Raw genomic sequence first — 23,534 nt, forward strand, 5'->3', positions numbered from 1 at the left:
TCAAACTTACATGAACTAAACATTACGGAACGCAACAATGCAGTCAGACGCTGCAAGACTCATGTTTATGTAGGAAAATAAATTACCACAAAGCCCCAAGCACTGGTGGTCCTAAAGTAATTTCAGGCCATTGTAATTACGTGAAAGACGAAACCGTGATTACCTGTCCTGTATACGCATCTGTTTATGCCTTTGCTGCCATGACTTGCATCAAATTAAGCAGGTTTTAAACCAGCAAAGTTTTACGCTCTAAATGAAAAGTGTTACTAATTATTTTCCATCTTCACGCGTTAACCCCGTCAATAGGCTATGAAGGTATATACTATACTTAGGACATATATTACTGAAAGTGGCTAAAAAAACTTAACCCTGCGTCAGCATTTTGCGTTTTATGAAATCGTTTCAAACTATCCAAGTCATATTTGTTAAAGTCTCGACAGAAAACGCAAACCCCAACCTTTTAATGTTGTTTTTACTCACTGACCATTTACATGACAGCGTTTATTTGTTCAGATGTTCATAAGGCGTATTCCAAAATAATCAACCTCTTTTGACGCTCGTGCCCCTGTCTCACTGTTCATAAGTGACGCGTAACAGGGTTGTTTCACCCAGTTTTATTGTCTTTTGTCTGGGGCTCACCGCACTTCTACATCCAGAAATACGTACCATTTCCTGAAACGATGCTAGGTGGGTTTTTTAATGGCTGCTGCGTGTTTTTGGTAGGAAAGTAGACGCAGCGGCAACGATGACGTGCCACAAGTGACGTCAGGAAACAATGTAATTCTCTGAACACAAAACCAATAACATTGCGTTGTTTCGGATATAATTAGCAACCGAATAAGGTCTACAGTACACAGTATAAAATTTCCTTACTATCAGATGAAAATATACAATTCTCTTAACTGCAAACCCAAATGTTAATTATGCGTTTATTCCATTAGTATTCAAAAACCTGTCCGGGTCATACATACAATATTATCTACTGGACACTGTTCTTGACAATTAGATGTTGCACGTAAACGGCGTTAAAACGAGTGCAGCCCAGCCAACTGCCGCAAAAATTAGAAATAACTTACATCTCTTCAGTAAAGAGCCGTCCAAAAACTAACATAGTTGATAAATCGTATCAAGTACAAAAACATAGTTTTGCGGCAGTAACTGCCAAATTTAGACGTGTAAATGCGGCTTTCAAAACACAAACCTCGCCTCATTGCTGGACAACAGCTACAAAAGCTGACCGGCCCTGGCGTTTTTGCTTTGTTTTCGAAGTATATGGGTTTACAATGGACATCTTCAAGCTTAAACAGGTGCATGTTACCTACTTAAGTGTCCTCACCTGCCATTATCAATAGTAGATTCATAACATTCTGGCTTAAGTGCGGAGGAATTCGACATATTGCTGATCAAGCGGTCAAATCGACAAACCGTCGTTAACTAACATTTGAGTTTGTACGCAGGCCCTGGCCTTGGCATGACCACTGTTGTAAGTTAAAAATCCCAATGTGTTTGAGTTTTTTGTATGGTACTCTTTACGTCCATCGAAAAGTTTGAAACATTGGTCTGCATTATGAGTTGAGTTTATTTCGCTTGGTGAAAGAAAACATAACCACACAATAGCACTAAAAACAAACACCGGTTGTGTGCGTTTTATGTTATTCATAGCGACGTTTATGTCTGTTTTTAACACAGAAAGGTTTGTGTAAAATTCTTACAACTGTCAATTCTTTTGGTGCATGAAAGATGGAAAGTGAAAACAAATGAAAATTACTAAAACACAATTTAAGGCCCGTTTACACTGGACGCAGCGTAGCGTAGCGAAGCGAAGTTGGGCGAAGTTGAGCGAACGGGGTGTTTACACTGGACGTAGCGTAGCGAAGCGAAGTTGGGCGAACGTGCAACTTCTTCGGGGAAACTCTTACACACAAACAAAATTTGGCAAAGGAATACAAACCATTTAATGTTTATTTGTCAATAAATAACCTAAATCATATTTATTTCACTACAGTTTGAATTAATTGATATTGTGACGTCATATTACGTGTACATATGTATATGTTTACTGTAGTAAAATGTTTGAATCACCAAAATGTAAACAAGAAAAGTTCCGGATTTTTCTTTGCCATATCTTGACAGGATGTCATTAAACATATGTTACCAGAACCAACTACTGTTTGATAAGGAACATTTCTGTCCTATTCTTGATTAAATACCTGCCTTTTTTATGTAAAAATGATGGTCACTTTTCATTTACAACATGCAAACACAAGCCATAGCCACGAACAGTTTATTAAAATCAAAACTAACATCAAACCATTTGAAATACTGCATAATTTATTGTTTATTGGCACAGTAGTGTTCTGGTGTTTAATTTAAAGCCACTTCACAACATCTGTCTTGAAGGAGACTTAGTTTCACCATCCTTGTTCATGAAATGACCATTCATCAAGATCTTTTAAATCTAAATAACAACACTCTGGTTTAGAAGTTTATTTAAGTGCTACATCTAAATTATAACACATTATAGTTTAGAAGAGTAATTAGGTGTGAAAAATTATAGTTGGATAGTATTCACATATTAAAGCAACTTTTATCTAATAATTTTTCCTACTGCACATAACATACAAAACTAGGCCACAAAATTACACCGACATTTGAGAGAATAGCATGTGGATGATGAGGCAAAAAGTATGCAAATGCCAAAATCTTAAAACATTACAAACGTTATACTGATGGATGATACATATCAAAAATATTACTACACAATACAAACCTACATATGGTAAATCCAATCAAGCCAGACATAGGAATCCATGGTCATCCAGGAACCAGAAATCTGAAGCCTAATTTACACACATTAAAACCAGTTTCACCTATTTAAAAAAGTTTTGTATTGACATAACACCTGGCTTGTATAACAAATAGATGTCTTCATTTTACCTGCTAAACAAAACATAAGTTTTCATAACTATATATCACACAAAACTTTTTTGATAACTGCAGGTCTGCTCACATACATATCTTAGTTTGCTTAGTGACTATCCCCTCATAATATCACTATAATTCACAATTTCACATTTACATATTTTTTGAATTGACTGCTATTTGTTTTATTACACTTACTTCAAATTCAAGCAGTATTTTTATTCATTTAAAAAAAATAACCTAATAGTTTTACAATTTTTTAGACAGCCAACTGTTTATTTTTACTGACAAAGTAAAAATCGTTACTTTAAAACCTTCACCTAGCCTACTGTACAGTTTTCGGCAAAGTTTCTGGCAAAAATTTACGACTGTACATGAACCTTCGCTCAACTTCGCCCAACTTTTTCGCTACGCTCACGAACCTCGGCGAATTCGCCCGAGTTCGCCCGAGTTCGCGCGAATTCGGGCGAAGGCTGCGCTCAGTGTAAACAGTCCCATTGAAATCCATTGTAGCGAAAGGTTCGCTCAACTTCGCCCAACTTCGCTTCGCTACGCTACGCTCAGTGTAAACGGGCCTTTAAGCTCTTTTCTGCCTAATTGTTTATAGCAGGAGTGGGCAACCTGCGGCCCACGGGCCAAATGCGGCCTTCATTAAAGGTTGTGACCCGCAGAGATGCTTTTATTTCAAATGTACTGAAAAACGAGTCAAACTATTATATATTTTTGAGCAGATTAATGCGTCTGATGTTAGTTTTCTGCGACCTGACAAAATGTGGCTAGAATCAAATGCGAATTATACTTATGTTTGAGCATATTTGGTAAGCAACAAAGTAAAATCAGCTTGTGTTATACACAGGTGCGGCCCGCGATCTAATTTTGGCAATTATATTTGGCCCCACAGTAACAAATGTTGCCCACCCCTGGTTTGTAGCTTCTTCGTCTCAACATTTTTCAGACCTTATTTGCAGTATTTAGTAGAGAGCATGGTTTGTGACATCATAAAGTGGTGTATTTTTATGACACAACTCCTGGGTATTCTTTTCCTTTCTATTTTGAAAAAGGTCCAATACAACACCATTATATTTATTTTAATACATACAATCGAATTTTTCAAATACAAATAAAAGTTGTATTAAAATGCAAAACACAACACAAAACTTGACGATATAAACCATATTTAAGCATTGAGTATCAATATGATGAAAAAAGGCCATAGATAGTTGCATAGTAAAAGAATAAATAATTTTGCACACTTTTATTCATTTGCAGATGCTTCTGCATATTCATTGTCAATCAATTCCCCTTCTTGTCGATCAAAAACTTTTATGTAATTGCTTGATGATTCACTGGCAAATATTGTTCCCTTTTCATCAGTCTGTAAAAAAGTGGCAGAGCTTTGAAATTTTAAAACAAATTTTCCATTACTAAAAGCAGCAAAATAGAACTAGCATGAATTTTAAACAAAAAAGACATGTGCAAACTTAACAGTGGGGTCAGGGCATATATTTTCACCTATGTCAGTCATGGGCTCCAAATCTGTTGCTTGATTTTTTGTCCATTACTACAGTCTGAATTTTTACATTTACAATGACAACTTATGAATTTTGAACCTTAACACTTCCTTACTCAACTTATAGTTTAAAAGCATCTGTCATAATAGAGATATTCTTACCACCAAATCATAAGGACTTAATATTGGAGTTGGTGACCCAAATCTTTCAATCAGAACATATTGTTGAAGATCACCAGTTTCTGGGTCAAATGCCGGCACTCTGTCACTAAACCAATCAGCAAGAAGAATTGATCCATTAGGGTAGAGAATACCCTCTGGCAGAAAAGCGATTCCACATGGGTTGGAAATACACCCATGATTTGACCCTGTATCAATAGTCCAATGTTACAACATTAAAAACTCAGAGTTATAAAAACTTGAGTTATAGCTCTAGCACTTTTTGATCGAACTTTTCGGCAGTTGTAAAGCAGCAATGTTTGTTTTTCAGTTGCATTGACCTACTATATCAAATTTACAGTACCTTGTTCCCCAAATTCAAGAAATGGATTATCTGGACTTCTTAAATCAAAGCCATAAACTTTGTGCTTCCATGAGTCAGACACATACAAGTAGTTTTTGTCATTTCTGCCATAGGTAACAAATTCAGTCCATCCAAACTTTGAAAAATTGGCTGAGTTAGGGCAAATTGTTTGTGCCAACTTTCCTTTAAAAATGCAATAATGAATGTGAATTCAATATGTTTATTAAACAGTATTTCATGAATTAATTTCTTTGGTTATTGCAGTAGAAATATTTACCACTTTTAAGGTCAAACATTTTATTGCTGCACTCATGTAAATTTTGAACATCTGAAACAGCAATCGCTCCAGAATGCATGGGATTGCAGGCAACTCCTCTTGGCATCTTTAGATTTTTGCTTTTAATTGTCTGAAGCTGGACCATTTCTAGTGTAAAAAATATATTCTTTTTGTGTTTCTTGTCAACAAGACAATTATTTTTAACATTTTTAACATTTAAGTTATAAATGATGTCAAAATAATAAGCTTAAATTTGTCTTTACTTGTGAGGTCCAGCATAGCAACATTATGTTCACCAGGGTATGCACAAATCACTTTGTTGCTATCATACATATCTATTCCAAGTGGTGCTGAAGGGCATGTAGTAGTTTGTCTGTGACAGAAAAACATCTCATAAAAATCATTTGCAAATAATTTTATTGGAACTGACAATGACTATTTTCCCTGCATATTGATTAAATACATGAAAATACCATACATTTTTTTGGTGTGAAACTACACTAAAAAAATAATGTGATCAAAAACAGTTTGCAGGGTAAGCCATGATTTTGTTAAACAAAAAATATAAAAAATCAAATACATGTATGTTCCTTCAGCAGTGTAAATTCTGATGCATTTCCCAATTCTGTCTGCTGTAAAAATTCTTCCTCCATCTGCTTGACTTTGCACAGCAATGTAGGGAACTGAAGACTTGTCTCTTTTCTCTCGAATCTCAATGCGCTTTTCATATCCACCATAAGCCCATGTGTACACATCATCTTCTTCATAATAAGCAGTGTGTTTCCTTGCACTTATAAACTCACCAGTTGATGGTTTTTCAACTTTCTGCTAATTTAAAAAAACATGTCCACAAAATTGTTATAAGACAGTTGTAATAAAGGATATTTATTTAATTGACACTGGTGTTTTGCACACAATGCACCTAGACAGATTTTTGCATGATTACAATTAAAAAAGTTACTATCTTGACCAAAAATGTTACATTATTCTAAACACAAATACCGATCTCATGTGTTCTTTATTCCATGTAAATATAGACTGAAAAAATTGCCTCGGTGACTTCGGTGTCTGCAATGAAAAATGAAGCTATTTTTGTACGTTAATTGATTTACAGCAAGTTAAATCAGAATGTGTCAAACCTTAGCAGGACTACTTGAAGGTTCTTGGTTAGGTTCTGTTTGTTTTGTATCTGTTAAGAAAAGTTTGTGTAATAATTTTAATAAATCTGCTGTTCCAAACTATTTTTATTAAATTCTTCACAAATTTAAAACATTTCTATCTGTTCCTGATATAAAAATAGATAGTCCATCTTTCTAGGAAGTGCAAACTATGTTTACAATCTACATGCAAAGCAAAAGTGAAAATTTATAATTATTTAAAAATGGCTGAAAACCTCTAAATTTAATCCTGGTGGTTTTAAAAATATGCTGTGTAACAATTTCACTCCAATAAAACAGTTGATCAAAACACACATACAAATATGCATACTTCTGATCTTTTTTGGTGAAAATGTTTGTTTCATTCTGAACAATGCACTAGGTTTCTTCTTCAAAGTTGGTTTTTCTTTTATTTCTTCTTTGACACTCTATAAAATATTGAAGAGATAATGTAACTGCTTCACAAGTATTGTTGAAGATTATGTTAGTTACATCTTCTAATGCAGTGATAGCCACCAGCTCTTCTTCTTTCATGTTCTTCCTTTCTTGGGTCTCCTGCTCAATGGCATCCAAAGCTATGATCTGTGAAACCCAGCTTTCAAACTTTTGTAACATGATAGGCAATTTTTACCCCCCAAAATATCATAAAAATTTTAATGACCTGAGCTTCTTCATCATCTAAGTCACCATCTTCAGATGTAACATGAATTTTGACAACTGACTTTTTTCCAGTTTCATCATATCTCAAAATCTTGTAATGGCGCTTCTTTTGTGGAGCAGAATTACCTTCTACAAAAAAAATTTTTAAAAATTTGATTTAAACCTAATGTCCAATAAAATTTATAGCAGTACTAATTTTTTTTGGACTTCTATTTTTAAAAATAAAAAAATTAAAAATAGAAAGCTAATTTTTAAAGTGTGCAGAGCCTTTAAAGTGGTGTTTAGGGTGATTTTTTTCATAAATTAATAACCTGGGATGTTTGGTAATGGTGTTGGTACATCAACGCTGTTTTCATCAATCTCAGCATATGTTTTGTCAACATCATCTTTGCTTTCTGTGTTGTTTGATTTGTTGGACATCATTATGTCTTGTAAGTTTATCTGGTCATCAACCTCAAAAATTTTTTAGGTAAAAGAACTTATATTAACAAATTGTCATTACTTTCAATATATTTGTGGTTAAAGTACATTAGGGTATTATTTGTAATTTTAAAAAAATCACCACTTTTATTACAATTCCAGTAACAAACTTTTGAACAAATTAATGTCAAAAACAAAAAAAATCTACCAATTCTTTATTATGGAAAATTTGTAGGGGAAACATTTTTTTGTAAAGTTTAAGTTTTATATTTAAGATCTGGGTTAGATTTTGTTAGACATGTCGAGTTGATTGTTGAGATATTGCACCTGGTCGTCATGAGAGTCACCTGCACAAAATTACATCTGTTATCACAAGCTTTAAGCCAAACAAAATTTGCATTCCCATCTTACCTTCTTGGCCTAATTCTTCAGGTTTATCATCATTAACAACCTGTTAAAGGCAAATGTTAAAATGAAATCACAACACACATACTGTACAATAAAACCAAGCATTTGGTATGCTTCACACAGACAGCTTGTTTGTTTTTGGTGATTTACATAACCTGTTGAGGCTGTTGGATTGTGACCATGTTTGCCTTGCTCGGTTGCATCACACCTTTTTGAAGCACTGCATATACAGACTTTGCTTCATCAGTTTCTAAAAATATTATCAAATATAAGCCCAACATGTTTCAATGCATGTACCACTTTACACAAACGAATAGCACAAGCACAAAAATCCTTTATTTAAAAAAGTTTTTTTTACGTACCACTTTGTTCACTTGTCGATGGTTTGTCTAAACACAAAGACTCAAACGGCTTGAGTTTTACAAAATGCTCATTAACGATTTTTGACATTTTTTCTTCGAACTGTGGTGATTGTGGACCATCTTGTGCCTAAATATTTTAAATGTTGAATAAAATTAGGTTTGTTCTATTAAAATGTTAAAAAAATATTGTTTAATCAAAATGTTGTTTAGGTTGTCAAAAAGTAAAACTATTTGCTCATTTTCTACATAGTTACCTGACTTGCTGTTTGTACAGGTTGTAAAGATCCAGCAGTTCTGTACATTTTCTCGGCCATGTTGTTCCTACTATGTTTGCATAAAACTTGAGCTCAAACACACACAGACTGAATGCAAATAGATGAAGTCAACATGTATCATTTACAAAAAAAATATTTAGCTGAAGGCAATATCAATCCAAATCTTCATTTTTTATGTTATCTTTAATTAACCTGCCATAATAACTGTTTTTAGTTGCCATCCTTTTTACTGCCCCTACAGCAAGACGGCTTTCAATATGTACATAATAGCAATACAAATGCACAGGAAATCATCATAGTACTCTATCCTGTGTTTCCAGAAATCAATTAAATATGTTTCTCAGGCAAAAAAATGTTTCCTTTTTTGTGGTGAAAAGTGGTGAAATATATGAGGCAATACTTGCATTGATCTTTAAGCTACATTACTTACTCTTAGAAGACATAACCACAGCACTCAATACCTTTAGTTTTGAAGTTTAGTGTCAGAATAGAATCATTACACCCATTGAAATATTTTTTCTTTTGTTTTATGACCATGGTTTTCTATTCATTTAACACATCTTATTTTCAGGTGAAAGACAACAACCTTGACCTTGAAGTGAATCCAGTGTACAATGTGGAGATATTTGCAATTGATAGTGGATTAACAAGGAGAACTGGAACTACAACAGTTGTTGTTACATTGGAGGATGTGAATGACAAACCTCCATATTTTGTGTCAGCATCAACTACTAGTGTCACAGAAGATGTTACTGTGGGCACTTGTAAGTGAAAACAGTAAATCTAAGGATCTTTGGGCAAGCAATAGTTTATTTCTTATAAATCTAAACACAGTTTTTTTTCCATTTTTCATGAAACTAAGATTAAATTCAGTACTAAAATCAAGATGTTAAAAGTTGTAAGCAAGGTATTTTTTGAATACAATGGCTGTTTGAAGTTTATTAGTAATATTTTATGCATCTGGATTTTTCTACTTAAAACACACAGCAATAGAACATTTTTAAATTTTTAGTTTGATTGTTTGTATACAATTTTTTCACAAAATGCGGTGATAACAGAAGCATAGGCAGAAAAACAAAATATTTAAAATATGTTATTTTACAGTTTTGGATGAACAAGTTAAAGCCAATGACACAGATAGTGATTCTCAGTTGGAATATTCAATGACTGTGACATGTTCATTTGGAACCAATCAAGTAGATGTCAAAGAAAATTGTACAGATAGATTTAGACTGGACAAAGTGGTAAGCATTTGTTGTTTGAAACGTGAAAACTGTCATAGTGTATATTTACCAACCAGACATGGGTTCTAAAACAGTTCTGTTTTCAAATCCTATTTTTGTTCAAAAGCGTTTACTTTGTATTATTATTTTTTATTTTTTATTTTTTTTTTTAAAAAACTAACAACAAATGTGAATATGTTTTGAACAGAATGGGTCTATTATGGTGGTGAACCCTTTGGATCGGGAACATATTGATACTTTTTACTTGCAACTACAGGTCACTGACCTTAACGCTATGAACAACAAAATACAAACTGTGCTTGGTATGAGTTTTGCCTTTGACATTATATGTTACATATTAAATGACATTGATTTTTCTGATGTCTAATTACCATTTTGAAAATGTCTAATTACCATTTTAAAAACTTAAAACCAAAGAAATTATTTATCATGCAGGGAAAGTTCTGGACCTAAAAGTGCATGTAATCTAATAAAAGTGGTCAATTAGTGGTTATGAAAATACATTGAAACAAAAATCCCTACATTAATAATCAATTTTCAAGTCAATTATTTGCTCTGTTTGCAGGTGATATGACTATCATTGTTGACGATGTAAATGACAACCACCCAAAGTTTGTGCCAAATACTGGTTTAAGAGTAAATGAAGCAGCAAACAATGCATATGTTGGTGAGGTAAGTATGACTAACACAGAATGTTCAGTACCTTTAAATGAAAAGCCAATCAGTTGGGATTGATGTAATGCTATATGTTTTATAATTTTCTTATTTTGGTAAGGTTGAAGCAACAGATCTTGATATTGGAATCAATGCTGAAATCACATATTCAGTTACTGAAGAATCAAGTTCATATATTGAAATTGATGCAAATTCTGGTACTTTTCTTTAAATTATTTTTAATTGTGATAAAATGAAACACAAAACTAAATAAGAGCTCCCACATACACTCTGCAAACGCCTTATTGAATAACAATTTGCGTTATATACTGCTCCTACCACCGCAATTAATATCGTTTATTGTCATTTTTAAGGTCAAATCTACACTGTCTCAGATGGAATAGACAGAGAAGCAATCTTTAATGCCACAGGAGAAAATATACTTAATGTATCGATTGTTGCAACAGACAATGGAAAAGAAGTTCAACTAAATACAACCACTGTGTTTCAAATTACAATTGTGGACATCAATGATAATGACCCTATATTTGATGAAGTATGTTAAACTACTTGTAAAGAATGACCTGTGTACCCGAAATATATTTTCCTAAATTTTGGAAAGATATTGTGTTAGCTAATTCATGATCTACATAGAACTAGTTTACCATATTTGCCAATAATGGGTCTTTCGAAAAATGTGATTTATATTTATTTTACAGAGCACTCAGAATGCATCTATTTCAATCCAAGAAGTAAGAACCTAAAGCAACACTTTCCAATGATTTTTTTGCTTAGTGTTTTTTGTGTATCTTTTTGGTGCCTTAATCCATTGACTTATTCATGTTTGGGTTAAGAAGCACTAGTGACTGGTTTTAAAGAACAATTTTGTGTTATAATTTTTTGAGTTGGTTTAGACCCACTCTCCCAACCCAATAATGTTTTCACAACCATTCTTATTGTTTACTATATGTCACTAGATTGCTAGCCTTTTTAACAATTTTGTCCGCTTGGACAATTTTTGTTCATCAGAACAATTTACTGTTGACATCTTTAGGTTGGTGATAAGCATGTTTCTGCCACAGATAAAAGCTACCTTTACTTAAATTTTGTTTTCTTACCCAGTGAAGTAATTGCAAATTACCACCCAATTTTGAACGACTTTCAGAATCAATCTGAGGGAACTGTTATCTACCATCTATCAGCAAGTGACCTTGATGAGGGTGTCAATGCAAAACTAATCTATGTACTTGTTGGAAGTGAAAGCAGAATTAATTTCAAAATTAACGAGACCACTGGTATTCTTACATCTGGCACTGGGTTTGACAGGGAATATCAATCTTCATATGAAGTATGTGTGATAATTGTCATGCAAAAGTTTTAGTAAATGTTTTTTTTTGTGGTTGGTGTTCTTTCAAAACTCAAGCAAAGCACAAATAAGATGCCCATTAGATAATTTTTATGTGCCTAAACTAAAACTGTAGTGATGAACATATTTAAAAATAGTAGTTTAATGTTTGGGCTATGTTGTTTCTATTAAATTCAAATTTATTTTTTTAATATTTTTTGTATTATTCAACAAATACAGTTTTATTTTTAAGTTTTTTTAATGTGGATATTTAAGGGTTTGCTTAAAACCTTTTAACACAAACGACTACTTTCCATTAAATTAATAACACATTTCCATCTTGATTTAATTAGATCACTGTGAAAGTTGAAGATAGTGCTGGATCCTCATCACGATCGAGTGAAATTGTCCTGACAGTGTTAATAGATGATGTTGATGATAATGAACCAGATTTCACATCTCTGGTAAGCATTCGTCAAATTTCAATTGTAGGATGCAGCAAGTAACTAAAAGTTTAAAAAATGTTTTTGTTATCTCCACATTTTTTTATTGAACAAAAATTTTATTTCTGGTGTTGTAAATTGAAATTTGCATTCAAATAAATCTATTGTTGTTCCTGTTATCCATTTTTGTCACAGAAGTGCATGTGTGTGATATCTGTTCAAGTTAATTTATGGTTGTTTCTTTTGAAAAAATTTCGCCATATTTTGTTGTTTTGATTTTAATCAATTTTGTACTTATCCTCATAGACTTCAAGAGAGTTGTCAACTACAGCAAAGGAAGGAACATCAACGCCTAATTTCTTTACTGTTCCTGCTGCTGAAGACAGAGATCTTCTTGTGAATTCCCATAACTTTTACTACAAAGTCGGTAAGATACAAAATCAGTATTGATAAACGAAGCAAAAATTTCAAGTAATGCTTTGTCTGCTTTACCTTGGCAAGACAAGTAATCATACTCAAATAAAGATGTTCATCCAGGGAAAAAATTAGCTTTCTTTTGCTCTGAATGAAATAAAATTTATTATTTCAAAACTTTGCCAATAAAATTGATTTGCATTAAACAGGAGGAACTGGTTACAGCAGCTTTGATGTGAACAAAACCTCAGGCCAATTATCAGCTCAAAATCTTGACAGGGAGACAATTGATGAATATGATCTTATTGTATGGGTAAGAAATACCAAATGGCATTTATCCATCCGCGTTTTTAATCAAATATAGTTTTGTTAAAGTGCCATGACATAAATGTTTGGAAAACAATGATTCATCACTTACATATAATAACTTTAGCCCCAAGATTTTTTTGCACTCAAACAGGAGTTTTGTAGAGAGTAAGAATTTGTGGGTCTTGCCTCAATTGGATTAGCTTGTATTTTTTTCTTATTCAATTTATAGAAAAGCTACAATATATTTAGGTAACTGGTAATCCTGATGCAACTGCATTTCAAACTACATGGGCAGAAGTTCAGAACAATGCAAGCATGCTGCACATATTGATTACAGTTGGTGATGTAAATGATAATCCACCACTGTTTCCCCAAGAAAGTTATGAAGCTGGTATGTATTTTTTTAATGTATAATCCTTGGTTAGTTTCAAACAGGTGTAGCCAGTGGTGGGATTCAGCTGGTTCGCACCGGTTTTATGGGACCGTCTCAAATATATTTATGAGATCAGCGAACCGGATGGCATCACTGTTTACTGTCAATGGACTTTTTGTAGCAGAACCGGCTAAAGAATATGACATTTTAATGTAAAATTTTATTTAGATATGCCTGGTGATACTCAACCAGATGTGACTGCAATTGTATTGCAAATAACAGCGACGGATGCAGACATTGGTGTTAATGCAGAATTAACATACAGAATTTTGAGTCAAACTTATGTGGTAGATGGAGTAGAAACTAACCAAATTGTAAGTGTGTGTTTGTCTTGTGTCATGAGATCTGGATACAGAGTATGATTTTCTGAAACAGAACACAATAATTTAATTATAAAGTCTTTGCATAATTTTTCTTATTAGTAGCATATTTTGACACATATCACAAATATTGCATTTCCTGTTGTTACATGTTAACTAAACCAAGTATGGACCCTTAGTTGTTTAAAATAGCTGTTTATCAAGACCTAACATTTGTTTTTGTTCAAAGGGTGCTTTCGATATCGATGCAAATTCAGGTGATATTTATCTTAGTGAGGCAATTGATGGGTTTGAAAACAGTTACTATATCATCACTGTTGAAGTTACTGATGGGTAATCTTGTAGCTAAAACAAAATATTTTCTTCTACATTAAATGATTCTTTCAATTAATTTTCATATCCTTTAAATGTCAGTCAAGAAATGTAATGGCCAGAAGGCATATTTGTTTTAACTTCCCTAATTTTCTCATCTAACTTTTATGATCAGTAATTCATAAATGTAATTGAGCATTTTTTCCTTTAACATTATGTTAACCAAGTATTTTTTCAATGGAAATTAGTATAGCTTACCTATTAACTTATTTAGGATGGTAGGCCACACTGACACAACTGAAGTCACAATTCTTATCATAAAAGGAGGCTCAACTGTTACACTCTACTCAATACTCACAAAAGACGAATTTGAAGCACAACAAGATGAATTTATTAGGTCATTTTTTTTTATTTTATGTTAGTGGTAAGCCTTTGAATTAACCCAAAAGCAGACATTGTTGTTATCATATACATTATGACATTGACAATAAACCAATTGTTAAAGAGTGTTTTTGGGACTGAATATTAATTTTTTTTTGCATTATTCAAAGCTTACTACAAGTCATTTACACATTATCACTTAAAGTTTGTTTGATCAACTGGAAGGAGGTCTATAAAAAATAACTTGCAATGTAATTCATCGTTGATTTTCACTTTTTTGTATATTAACAAAAAATGTTGTGAAATTTTGTTGGTTATTTACTTAGCTTCACGTTTTAACAACAGAAGCGCTTATCACCAAAACTAACAGACAATATCTTATTCACAGCCAACTGGAAGCAATTTTAGATGCCAAAGTTTTTGTTGACCAATGTATTGATCACGTCCCAGTTGATGAACAGGATGAAATCAAGTAATTAAATTTCTGTGCCAAAAAGTATAACATTGAAATATTTACATTTTCAAATAATTGCAGGTCCGATATAGACATTCATGCGAGGGAAAATAACTCCACAACTTTAGTGTCACCAGAATATATAATATTGTAAGTATAATGTCCACATTTTGAAAGATACAAGACAGCACCGGTCTATTTAGTTGTATTTGACTGATTTATGTCTGTGTCTTTTTTAGTGCATTGACTGTCTAATATCTGTGTTTGAATTACGTTTAGTAACTTCATTTAAGCGTTAGGTTTCTATGGGTTGGAGCATTGTTGCGAACGTGTCTTGGTCTGGTAAACACAAGTGTTTGAAATAAAATCAAAACCCACATTACAAACACAAAGTGGCTGCGCTGAATACTTAGCAATCTGCATTGTAGTTTAAAGTATATTACTTAAAACTTACTCCATACACATACATCAATTTTGGGCCTGTGTAGAATATGATGACCATTATAGGGGAAAAGTATGTACTTTTTAAATGTTTGTTGCACAAAATTTTACAGGAAAATAAATGAGGATGTTCAATTCCGAACAACCTTTGGAATAGTTGGAGTACAAAATGATCCCCCCCAGGAAACTCAAACAGACCTTGCATATTTACAAGCAGGGTTAATTATTGCCTGTGCTGTTATTTTGCTAGTTTTAATTGTCTTTGCAACTGCTACACTTTGCATCCGGAGAAAGTAAGTATTTCACATTCAGTACCTTTTTATTACTTTGGCAGCTAAAGAAAAATGTTTATCTCAAAATATCTTATTTTTGCAGCTACTCAACCAAACTTGCAGTGGCTAGTGCAACAGAAAGAGCTGCCCAGGAGATAATAAGCATGAAATCTAAAGAACCAACTAACATACTTCCGAGTACAAACAAATTTGCAGAAAGGTTGGTGATCAAAAAAATCCAAAGTTTAAAAGCACTTGCTAATTCTTTAAAATGTGCCTGGGAGAATTTTTCACGTTTAAACCATATCACCAAGTTGGTTATATGTTTGGATACAGAGCTGTTTAAGTAGAAAAGTTATTTGGTGTAGAATAATAAAGTGCCCTTTATAGCAAAACCACCCTTTTTTTAATGGTGCTTAGTTGAAAAATTCTCAAATAACAAATATGTCTCTTCTTATAACTATAGTGAAAATCCTTTGTATGATGAGAAAGGTGACAACCAAATATTGTCATGGCCAGTTAACAATGAAAGTAATGATGATGATGATTCTATTGATGATAACGCCGTTGACAACCAAGACAGTGCAATAGACTCTGATGTAAGTATATTTAAAAAAAATATTTTGGCATTTGTGTATTGTACATTTCCATTAAAAGTAACCTTAATTTGAAAACATCACTTTCTTGGTGAAGCAAAATTTTTTTTGTTAAATTCCATTCAGGACAAGCCAGCTAGCATTGAGGATGACAACCTAAACGATGCATTTGACATTGATTTTGACCCAACAAAACTGGAAGCAGCATTAAATGCACCACGACAAGGCAGAGAAAATCTTACTTTTTTGTTCAATGAAATTGGTGATGAAAAAGGCGATAACTTTATGTAAACTTTCATGTTTTGTTGTGCAATTTTGCATTGTAATGAAGTGGTGCAAATGTTTATCTAAGCCAAATACTGTATATAGTTCGCTGAATGAAACATGATTTGATTTTGCTGTACTGCTTTTCTTTTGTGTCTTTGTGTTCACTGTTTACTTGCTTAATTGAAGTATAATTTACCTCGCTACTTGTACTCGTTAATCTATCCACTGTTCTCTGCTATGAAATGCTCGTTACAAGTTCTGCAATAGTTTCTTACTTTAGGTGTATGGGCACATACATTCATATTTATCGTTTGACATGTTTTCTGAAAGAAAAAACTCGTGTTATGTGGTACGGTAACTTGTATGCTTCCTGACTGATTTAATTGCAATAAAATTAGACATTTGCAAGTTGTCTGCTTTCACAACTTAAAGAATTGCGGTAGAGATCCTAAGAGCAAAATGAAACAGTGTAATAATATGGCTGCTGATGCAAATCGCACAGTTAAAGCAATTGTTATGCAACTTTAGTTTTCTTGCGTAATGCCTCGACATTTGACATTATGTGACATACAAATTAAATTAAATTATTAGTGCAATTCCTTTGTTGAGATATAGAATTGTTTGAGGCCCATACTTCCGATTAAAACTGTATTTGACAAGAGAGTCGTAATCAGAGAAACAAAGTCAATGAGCAGGCTACAAAACGACCTCTTGAGAAAAGAAGCAAAGCGCCTGTTCTACAGTAGTGGACAAAAATCCTAGTCGCTCCGGATCTATTAATTTTTGCGATTTCTATGAACTCATGCTGTTTCCAACTTTCCATCGATGCAATACTGATTGCCGATGTAATCTTAGTGGTACTTTAGATTTAAAATTAACCCAATTTGTCCCAAAGTGCAATCACAGGTTTTGGGCATAATCAGCCTTGATTCGAAGATATGACAGATTATGCTGAAGAACAGCAAAACGAAATTGAAGCATTGGAATCAATATACCCCGACTCGTTCAATGGTTTGTTCTCAAAAAATAACTCGTATTTTGTTCAGAATCACACCAGATTTGTTAAACTTTTAGTATTTCATCGTTGTGTTAACTTTTACAACTTTGTGGAGATCATTTGTGTTTGTTTATGTGTTAATTATGTATGTTTGGAAGATACTTTAGTTGAAAAAAAAAGAGTGTTATGCATTGTATATTTCTGCAGTAATTTCATCGGATCCTCATTGCTTTACTGTGTGTGTGGTGTCTGAAGAAGCAGATGCATATGGGCCGCAAATTGAATCCCTGAGTGTGACACTTAAGTTTACTTACACTTCCAAATATCCTGATGCAGAACCTTTATTTGAGTTGGCAGATGTAGATGGGCTTCCTGATGATAGCGATGTGGTTGAGATAAGTGATCTAATTAGCACACAGGTAAAAAAAGCTAAAGCTTTTGTTGATGATTTGGTTGAGTTACGAGCTTAGGCACAAAACACCTTATAACAAAATACAAACAGATTTGGCTTATTGCTGTTATTTACATTTATTAGTTACCGTATTTACTCGATCGTAAGCCACCCTCGTTTATAAGCCGCCCTCGAGTGTAAGCCACATGTTGAAGTGTTAAAAAAATTATGTAAGCCCCTGATTATAAGCCACACAAACGGCAGGTAAAAACAATATATGCCGCGGCCAGTAAATTTGGTATGTGTAAATTTATATAACTAGCTTTTTTTTAATGATTCATGATGGGTTTTTGGTGGAAGTAAATTCAGTCAAATGACAATGAAATATGAACTTGGTTAAAGCTGATTGGTGGTTTGCTCATGGCCATGATTTTGTATAAATTCATGAAGCAAATGATGGCCAGAAACCAACAATGTCTTTTTGACTATTGGTTCAACATATTATACAAATTGAATCTTGCAAAATCACATGTTTGATATGATAAAAAAAAACTTATTATTCTTGGCCCTATTTTCAGATTGAAGAAAACTTGGGAATGGTGATGGTGTTTACAATTGTGTCTGCTGTTCAGGAATACCTTAATGACAAAAAAGACTCAATCATAACAAAAATTATTGAGGATAAAGAAATGAAAGAAAGGGAAGAAAAAGAAGCTGAGGAGGTATGACTTTGTTTGTTTACAAACAGAAAAAAATATTTACAGAAAAAGTGCAACTAATTATCTGGAAATGCTTGCTATAAATGGTAGACATTGCTTTCATTTTTTTTCTGGCATTTTTGAATTTGTTACTTTCTTTAAAAATATATTCATTATAGTTTTCAAAATTGCAAAGAATTTTGTACATAACCCATCTTCACCCCTTATACCCCAAAATATTTGTTTCTGTCTAACACTGCTTTGTTAAATTCGTTTGGTCAAGAAAGAGTTCTTCAAATTTATTCAAATTTCAGATGTTAGTTATTGTTCTGAATTTGATCCTCCTGAAGTTTGACCCCAAATGACCCAGCGGCTCACCCACAGGCCCCCAAAACAAAAAAACAATAAAAATAGGTGTTCTGACCCAAGTACATAATCTGAGGGTTTCATGCTTTGTTGGTTGGTGCAATGTACCTATTCTAAAGAATTTTGTGACTTGTTATTGGATTCACCCATTTTTACCCCTTAAACCCCAAAATAATATGTTTTAGGCCAGAAATACAATCCCTAATGTGCTGAAATGTTAAACAATTGTTTGCAGTAGGTTATTCGTTTAGTATTTAAAAATTTGCCTTAATCAGCCAAATAGTTACTTGCTCAGCTTGACGTCCGGACGGACATTTTGTGAGACAGTCGTGTTGGTGATTAGACATCGGCTGTTTTTGCGCAGCTATGCTATGTCGGTTTATTAAGTTATCAAGCACATTTTCAGTTTTGGAAAATTGTGTTCAAAACTGACCTTGAATGACAATATCAAGGTCAAAGCATGAGATTAAATTGAAAGTATTTTTCCTGTTCTTATTTACTGTTTTTTTTTAATTACATGACAATAATGATGCAAAAAGAATAGGGACAAAATTTTTAAATTGGGTTAAGGCTAAAGTTGGTTAAGTTTTTCCTTAATAATCTAAAAATAACTAGGATGTTTGTTTACCATAAATCCACACAAACATGCATGTGGGGACCCATTCGTTTTTGCTTACAAAAACAATCATATGTGTAGATAAAATGGTGTGTATAGTAAATTGGTAAATATCTAACAATGATTGTGCCCTATTTTTACTGTTACCAAATTGCATATGCATATGTGTAGAGAGCCATTAGATTATGCTTGCAGAAACAATTATGTTATAAAGTGCCAGGAAAAGGATAGGGACCCAATGAAATGTAGGTGCCAAATATATATCCATTATAAATATAGTAAGTGGTGTATGTGATATATCGTTAAATATGATGTAGTATATATATGAACCGGCAATATATAGGAAAACCACTATTCTAGTTATTATGTGCATCGTTAGAACTAAAAAAAGTATTCCTATTTTGATTTTTTGTTGTTGCTAGAACCAACTGGTTTGTTACATTGTTTTGAAACAAACTTCATTCACAAGTTTAAAGCTCACTTCTTAGCATTGCCCTGCCTATACACACACTAATCTTGTATTCATTACATGGGCTGTTTTGTCTCGATGCAATTCAACATGCAGACACTTCTTTTTCCAAAAACTTTTCATAGAGATCTATGTCAATTCACACTATGTACAAAATGTTTTTTGACATAGACATCAGTTAATGCACTAAAAGTGTTACTTGATAAATAATTTTATTCGTTTTTGGAATACTTTCCTCTTCCTTTTTTGCATAATCATTTTCTGGAAGTAATTAATATGCAACTGCATTTGATTTATTGATAGGTTCATGCATTCATTGCATAATTAATCCTGGTTCTTCCCCCTGATCTGCAGTAGTTATTGCATAATTGACATGATGTCATACACATATCCAATTAACCTTTGGCTCAATCAAAGGGAAAACCCTAGCATGTCAATTGCATTGAAAAAATGTCATTTCAGAGGTTATTGTTGACACGACCCAAAGGGCATTTAGGTCAACTTATGTATATTGCATAACACTGTTAGTGATGGTGTAGTGTTAATTTTTAACAACAATGCTCATCAGTGTTACAAGACATACAATTGCATATTCGTTCTATGGATATCAAAATAGGCCGAATTAAATTACAACAACCACAAATTATCTGTTGCGCATGCTGTCAGATTTAAGTATCAAGTCCAATATTGTTGGCATTACAAACAAATTGGAAAAAAATATTAGAAATGGTGCATTTTTGTGTTTTGTATGTTTGTGTAGTTTATAAGCTAGATTTTGCAAGGCTGAAAAGGCACTTTTTTATTTTTCAAATAACACATGTGCCTTCATTAAACTATGTTCTTTAGAGAAAATGTCATGGCACACCAGTTACAGTTGCCAATTTTCTTGCCTGGAAAACTAAATTTGATTATGAAATGATGGAACTGGAACAGAAAAAAGCTCAGAGTGAGAAGAAATCAAAGAAACTTACAGGTTGGTTACTTTGTTTCAACTCATGTACCAGCTAAGCTAGTATTTTACCATGTTGGATCTGAATTGTCAAGTTCTTGATGTCAAATTGCTTTAGGAAAGTTAAACAAAAAAAACTAAGATTTTTTTTCTCCAAAATTCGACCCCTTGCACCCTTCTAACCCTTGACCTTCTAAAACTACACATTTTTACCTGCTATTAGCGCTTGTTTCTCGCGTTTTTTGCTGGTTTTAAATGCTGCTTGGTTTTACATTCATTCATTTGTGAATGACACAAGTTGCTGTCGAAATGTCATTTTTACAAATATACTGGCTTGTTTGTCGCTCGATAGATTTCTAAAACCGTGAATTGTGTACCTAAGCTTGTGACAAAATGAATCCATACTAAATCTGTTTTTAATGTACATAAGAAGGTTGTGCTTGCAATCATTGTTCATATTTTTCTGCAGGAAGAGAAATTTTCATGCAAAAACACATCAAAGAGGATGATTCTGAATTATTAGAAGGGGAAAATGTGGTTGAGGTTGATGAGTCCTTGTTTGAGGATTTGGATGATTTAGACCTTGAATGTGATGAAGATTTGACTTCTTGACAAAACGCCCTCAAACCTGGCAATCTCACTTTGGTTGTTGGGATGGTGTTAGCATTATAACATGCAATTTTATTTATTGTTTTCTATCAATTTCGTGCACTAGCATTCGAAGAAGGATACTGATCTCTTGCAATGTGGTTCTATTACTCTCAGAAAATATTTTTTTTGTCTTTCACGGAAACGCTGACCCGGGACAAACGGTAGCCTTCTTGGTTTTGAAGAGTTCGTTATCTAGATGCAAGTTCAAAATACACGTTTCAAAGTTCAACATGTAAAATTAACAAAACGTGATACAATGCATAGCGCAAAGAGCGCCAGATGTTGGTTTGTCATTAAATTAAACTCAATATGCAAATGAGCTCACGATCAGTTTAGTCAACCAATCTGAACTAGAGACAAGTAAAAGAATTTTTTGTTACAAAAACCTATTACATTGCCCTAAAACTTAAAATAATTGTTAAAATGCATCCCTTTACTCCTTGTTCGTGAGTTTACGTCATTGTACTGCTGTCGCACTGAAAACGGTAAACATTTTCACCGTTTTTAGTGGCAACTTTTTTAGATATGGTTGTTGCAAACAACTTAACGGCAAAGAGCTTCAAATGTAGCCTATGTTCGTGCTTTAGTGTTTTCAAATCAGTAAATCCCTAGAACTAAACTGCATACTGATTCGATGGAATCGAATAAATTGCGTTTTCGTCAACCAACCCTTAAGTGATGTGTCAACCAAATCGTCTGTGGACACGCAATTTAAGTTACACTGCGCCACCGAAATTAGATACCTTTAACTCGGTACGCTTTTGGAGACGCTAAATTACCCTTGTTTTCAGCTCAGTTGCACAAATAGTCTTGACTTCTAAGTCCTACTACATTTGCGCTGAAATAAATAGCACCACGGTGTTAACTGATATAAATATATCCTGTTGCTAAGGCGGCAAAAAACGAACACGATTTTGCCAAACATTCAATGTGATACGCTTTGACACAGCAAATACCGCGGGTGACATCATTGCTTAGGAATTTGATTAGGGACTGCCTACGGTTACGTAGTCTGTAATGCTAGCCATACAGTGTTCAACGCCAGGGCAAGTTGGCTGTGCGCCTGTCCTGTTTGCATGCAAGTAAGAGGTTGTCTACTGCAAATTAGTGGACATAGCCGGTGCTTCGCATAATGCATTTGTGTTCTGTCGCAATATGGTTTGTAAAACAACATTGAGGCTAGTAGGGCTACGTTCAAAACTAAAGTGTGTTGCCAAACATATATGTTCATTTTTGTGTTTGCAAAACCGTAATGGTCTTGGTCAAGAACCAGCTGAGTATTATACAGTTTTTAGTTTCAGTAAAATGGTGATTGTTTTAGTTGTTTTCCTAAAATATGAGTAAGTTCCAGCTAAGCAGAACTTGACATCGAGCTTTCCGTCGCTCAATATGCGGAAATCATGTACACGCCTTATTAGTCAAGTATGATTATGTCAGATAAATGTTTACTTTAGGTTAGCTTGAAGGGCAATTTTCTCCGGACTTTCACAAGAGTCGATGAAATTCGTTTCGGTCTATGATGCAAATGTTGACATATTACAAAGCGCAACTCACTTTGATAGAGTGTTTTTGAACGATCATGTTAAATCCAAAAACTGTAATGTAAAAAAGGTTTAAGCTTGCAACAGACGAATAAAACACAGTGGGTTAGCGACAGGGTTGTAATTGAGCCTAGCGTTCAGCCTGTTAACAAAAGTGCTTGCGACAGTCAACCATACAGTACAAGGTCCAGGGTAACGGTAGCCGCAGAAGTACCTAAAGGCCTATTGTATTGCAGACTCTATATAGTATGCGTGTTGCTTTTAGCAAACACAAGCGGTGGACACAAATCCCTCGCTCACGCTTAGCTGCAAGTCAAGCGAACAGACACGGCAAGAAGTAAACAGTTCATGTCGTGCTAAATTGGTTTACATTCGTGGAGAGGCGACATGCTCTGCTTGCTTACATACATTACATAAGTTCGTGCCTAGTTCAGCATTTAGGGACAGCATAAATGTA

General features: G+C 33.6%; 3 protein-coding genes and 1 long non-coding RNA gene across 6 annotated transcripts in view; 2 read left to right on the top strand and 2 right to left on the bottom strand.

Annotated features, from left to right (window-relative positions):
* The window catches only part of LOC145232111 (cadherin-23-like), a 32,359-nt gene extending 15,558 nt beyond the window's left edge, over positions 1–16,801 (top strand). The window contains exons 13-33 of the mRNA XM_080096621.1: positions 9,086–9,278; positions 9,619–9,758; positions 9,946–10,060; positions 10,324–10,430; positions 10,534–10,630; positions 10,787–10,968; positions 11,132–11,164; positions 11,578–11,760; positions 12,111–12,221; positions 12,507–12,627; positions 12,824–12,927; positions 13,173–13,314; positions 13,525–13,670; positions 13,906–14,009; positions 14,263–14,385; positions 14,758–14,841; positions 14,905–14,973; positions 15,378–15,557; positions 15,640–15,756; positions 16,003–16,135; positions 16,259–16,801. Of these exons, the coding sequence (XP_079952747.1) occupies positions 9,086–9,278; positions 9,619–9,758; positions 9,946–10,060; positions 10,324–10,430; positions 10,534–10,630; positions 10,787–10,968; positions 11,132–11,164; positions 11,578–11,760; positions 12,111–12,221; positions 12,507–12,627; positions 12,824–12,927; positions 13,173–13,314; positions 13,525–13,670; positions 13,906–14,009; positions 14,263–14,385; positions 14,758–14,841; positions 14,905–14,973; positions 15,378–15,557; positions 15,640–15,756; positions 16,003–16,135; positions 16,259–16,423 (2,649 nt within the window). The 3' untranslated portion in view covers positions 16,424–16,801. The remainder of the gene's footprint in view (positions 1–9,085; positions 9,279–9,618; positions 9,759–9,945; positions 10,061–10,323; positions 10,431–10,533; positions 10,631–10,786; positions 10,969–11,131; positions 11,165–11,577; positions 11,761–12,110; positions 12,222–12,506; positions 12,628–12,823; positions 12,928–13,172; positions 13,315–13,524; positions 13,671–13,905; positions 14,010–14,262; positions 14,386–14,757; positions 14,842–14,904; positions 14,974–15,377; positions 15,558–15,639; positions 15,757–16,002; positions 16,136–16,258) is intronic.
* On the bottom strand, positions 2,268–3,124 carry LOC145233425 (uncharacterized). Its single transcript, XR_013861092.1, has 2 exons — positions 2,775–3,124; positions 2,268–2,458 (listed from the first exon to the last, which is right to left on the bottom strand). It is a non-coding gene; the product is annotated as an uncharacterized LOC145233425 (long non-coding RNA).
* LOC145232112 (uncharacterized) lies at positions 3,990–8,608 on the bottom strand. Of its 3 annotated transcripts, none has more exons than XM_080096624.1 (17): positions 8,494–8,608; positions 8,240–8,366; positions 8,033–8,127; positions 7,881–7,920; positions 7,797–7,816; positions 7,361–7,490; positions 7,051–7,178; positions 6,882–6,971; positions 6,721–6,817; positions 6,372–6,421; positions 6,235–6,300; positions 5,813–6,060; positions 5,496–5,605; positions 5,233–5,379; positions 4,956–5,138; positions 4,595–4,800; positions 3,990–4,297 (listed from the first exon to the last, which is right to left on the bottom strand). In XM_080096624.1, the coding sequence occupies exons 1-17, from the start codon at positions 8,551–8,553 to the stop codon at positions 4,178–4,180; spliced, it is 1,917 nt and encodes a 638-aa protein (XP_079952750.1). In that variant the 5' UTR covers positions 8,554–8,608; the 3' UTR covers positions 3,990–4,177. The 3 variants fall into 3 exon arrangements, with proteins under 3 accessions (XP_079952750.1, XP_079952749.1, XP_079952748.1); XM_080096623.1 differs by having other exon boundaries at positions 5,813–6,057; positions 7,361–7,502; XM_080096622.1 differs by having other exon boundaries at positions 7,361–7,502.
* A 397-nt stretch (positions 16,802–17,198) lies between the features above and the next one.
* Positions 17,199–21,765, top strand: LOC145232113 (RWD domain-containing protein 1-like). The gene is made up of 5 exons (XM_080096625.1): positions 17,199–17,410; positions 17,604–17,815; positions 18,366–18,509; positions 20,783–20,909; positions 21,355–21,765. Exons 1-5 carry the CDS (start codon positions 17,338–17,340, stop codon positions 21,495–21,497), a joined length of 699 nt encoding a protein of 232 aa, XP_079952751.1. The 5' UTR covers positions 17,199–17,337; the 3' UTR covers positions 21,498–21,765.
* Positions 21,766–23,534: the final 1,769 nt, after the last annotated feature.

Source organism: Phallusia mammillata, chromosome 6 (genome assembly GCF_965637545.1).
Source record: "Phallusia mammillata chromosome 6, kaPhaMamm4.hap1.1, whole genome shotgun sequence".
In the NCBI taxonomy this organism is placed as follows: domain Eukaryota; kingdom Metazoa; phylum Chordata; class Ascidiacea; order Phlebobranchia; family Ascidiidae; genus Phallusia; species Phallusia mammillata.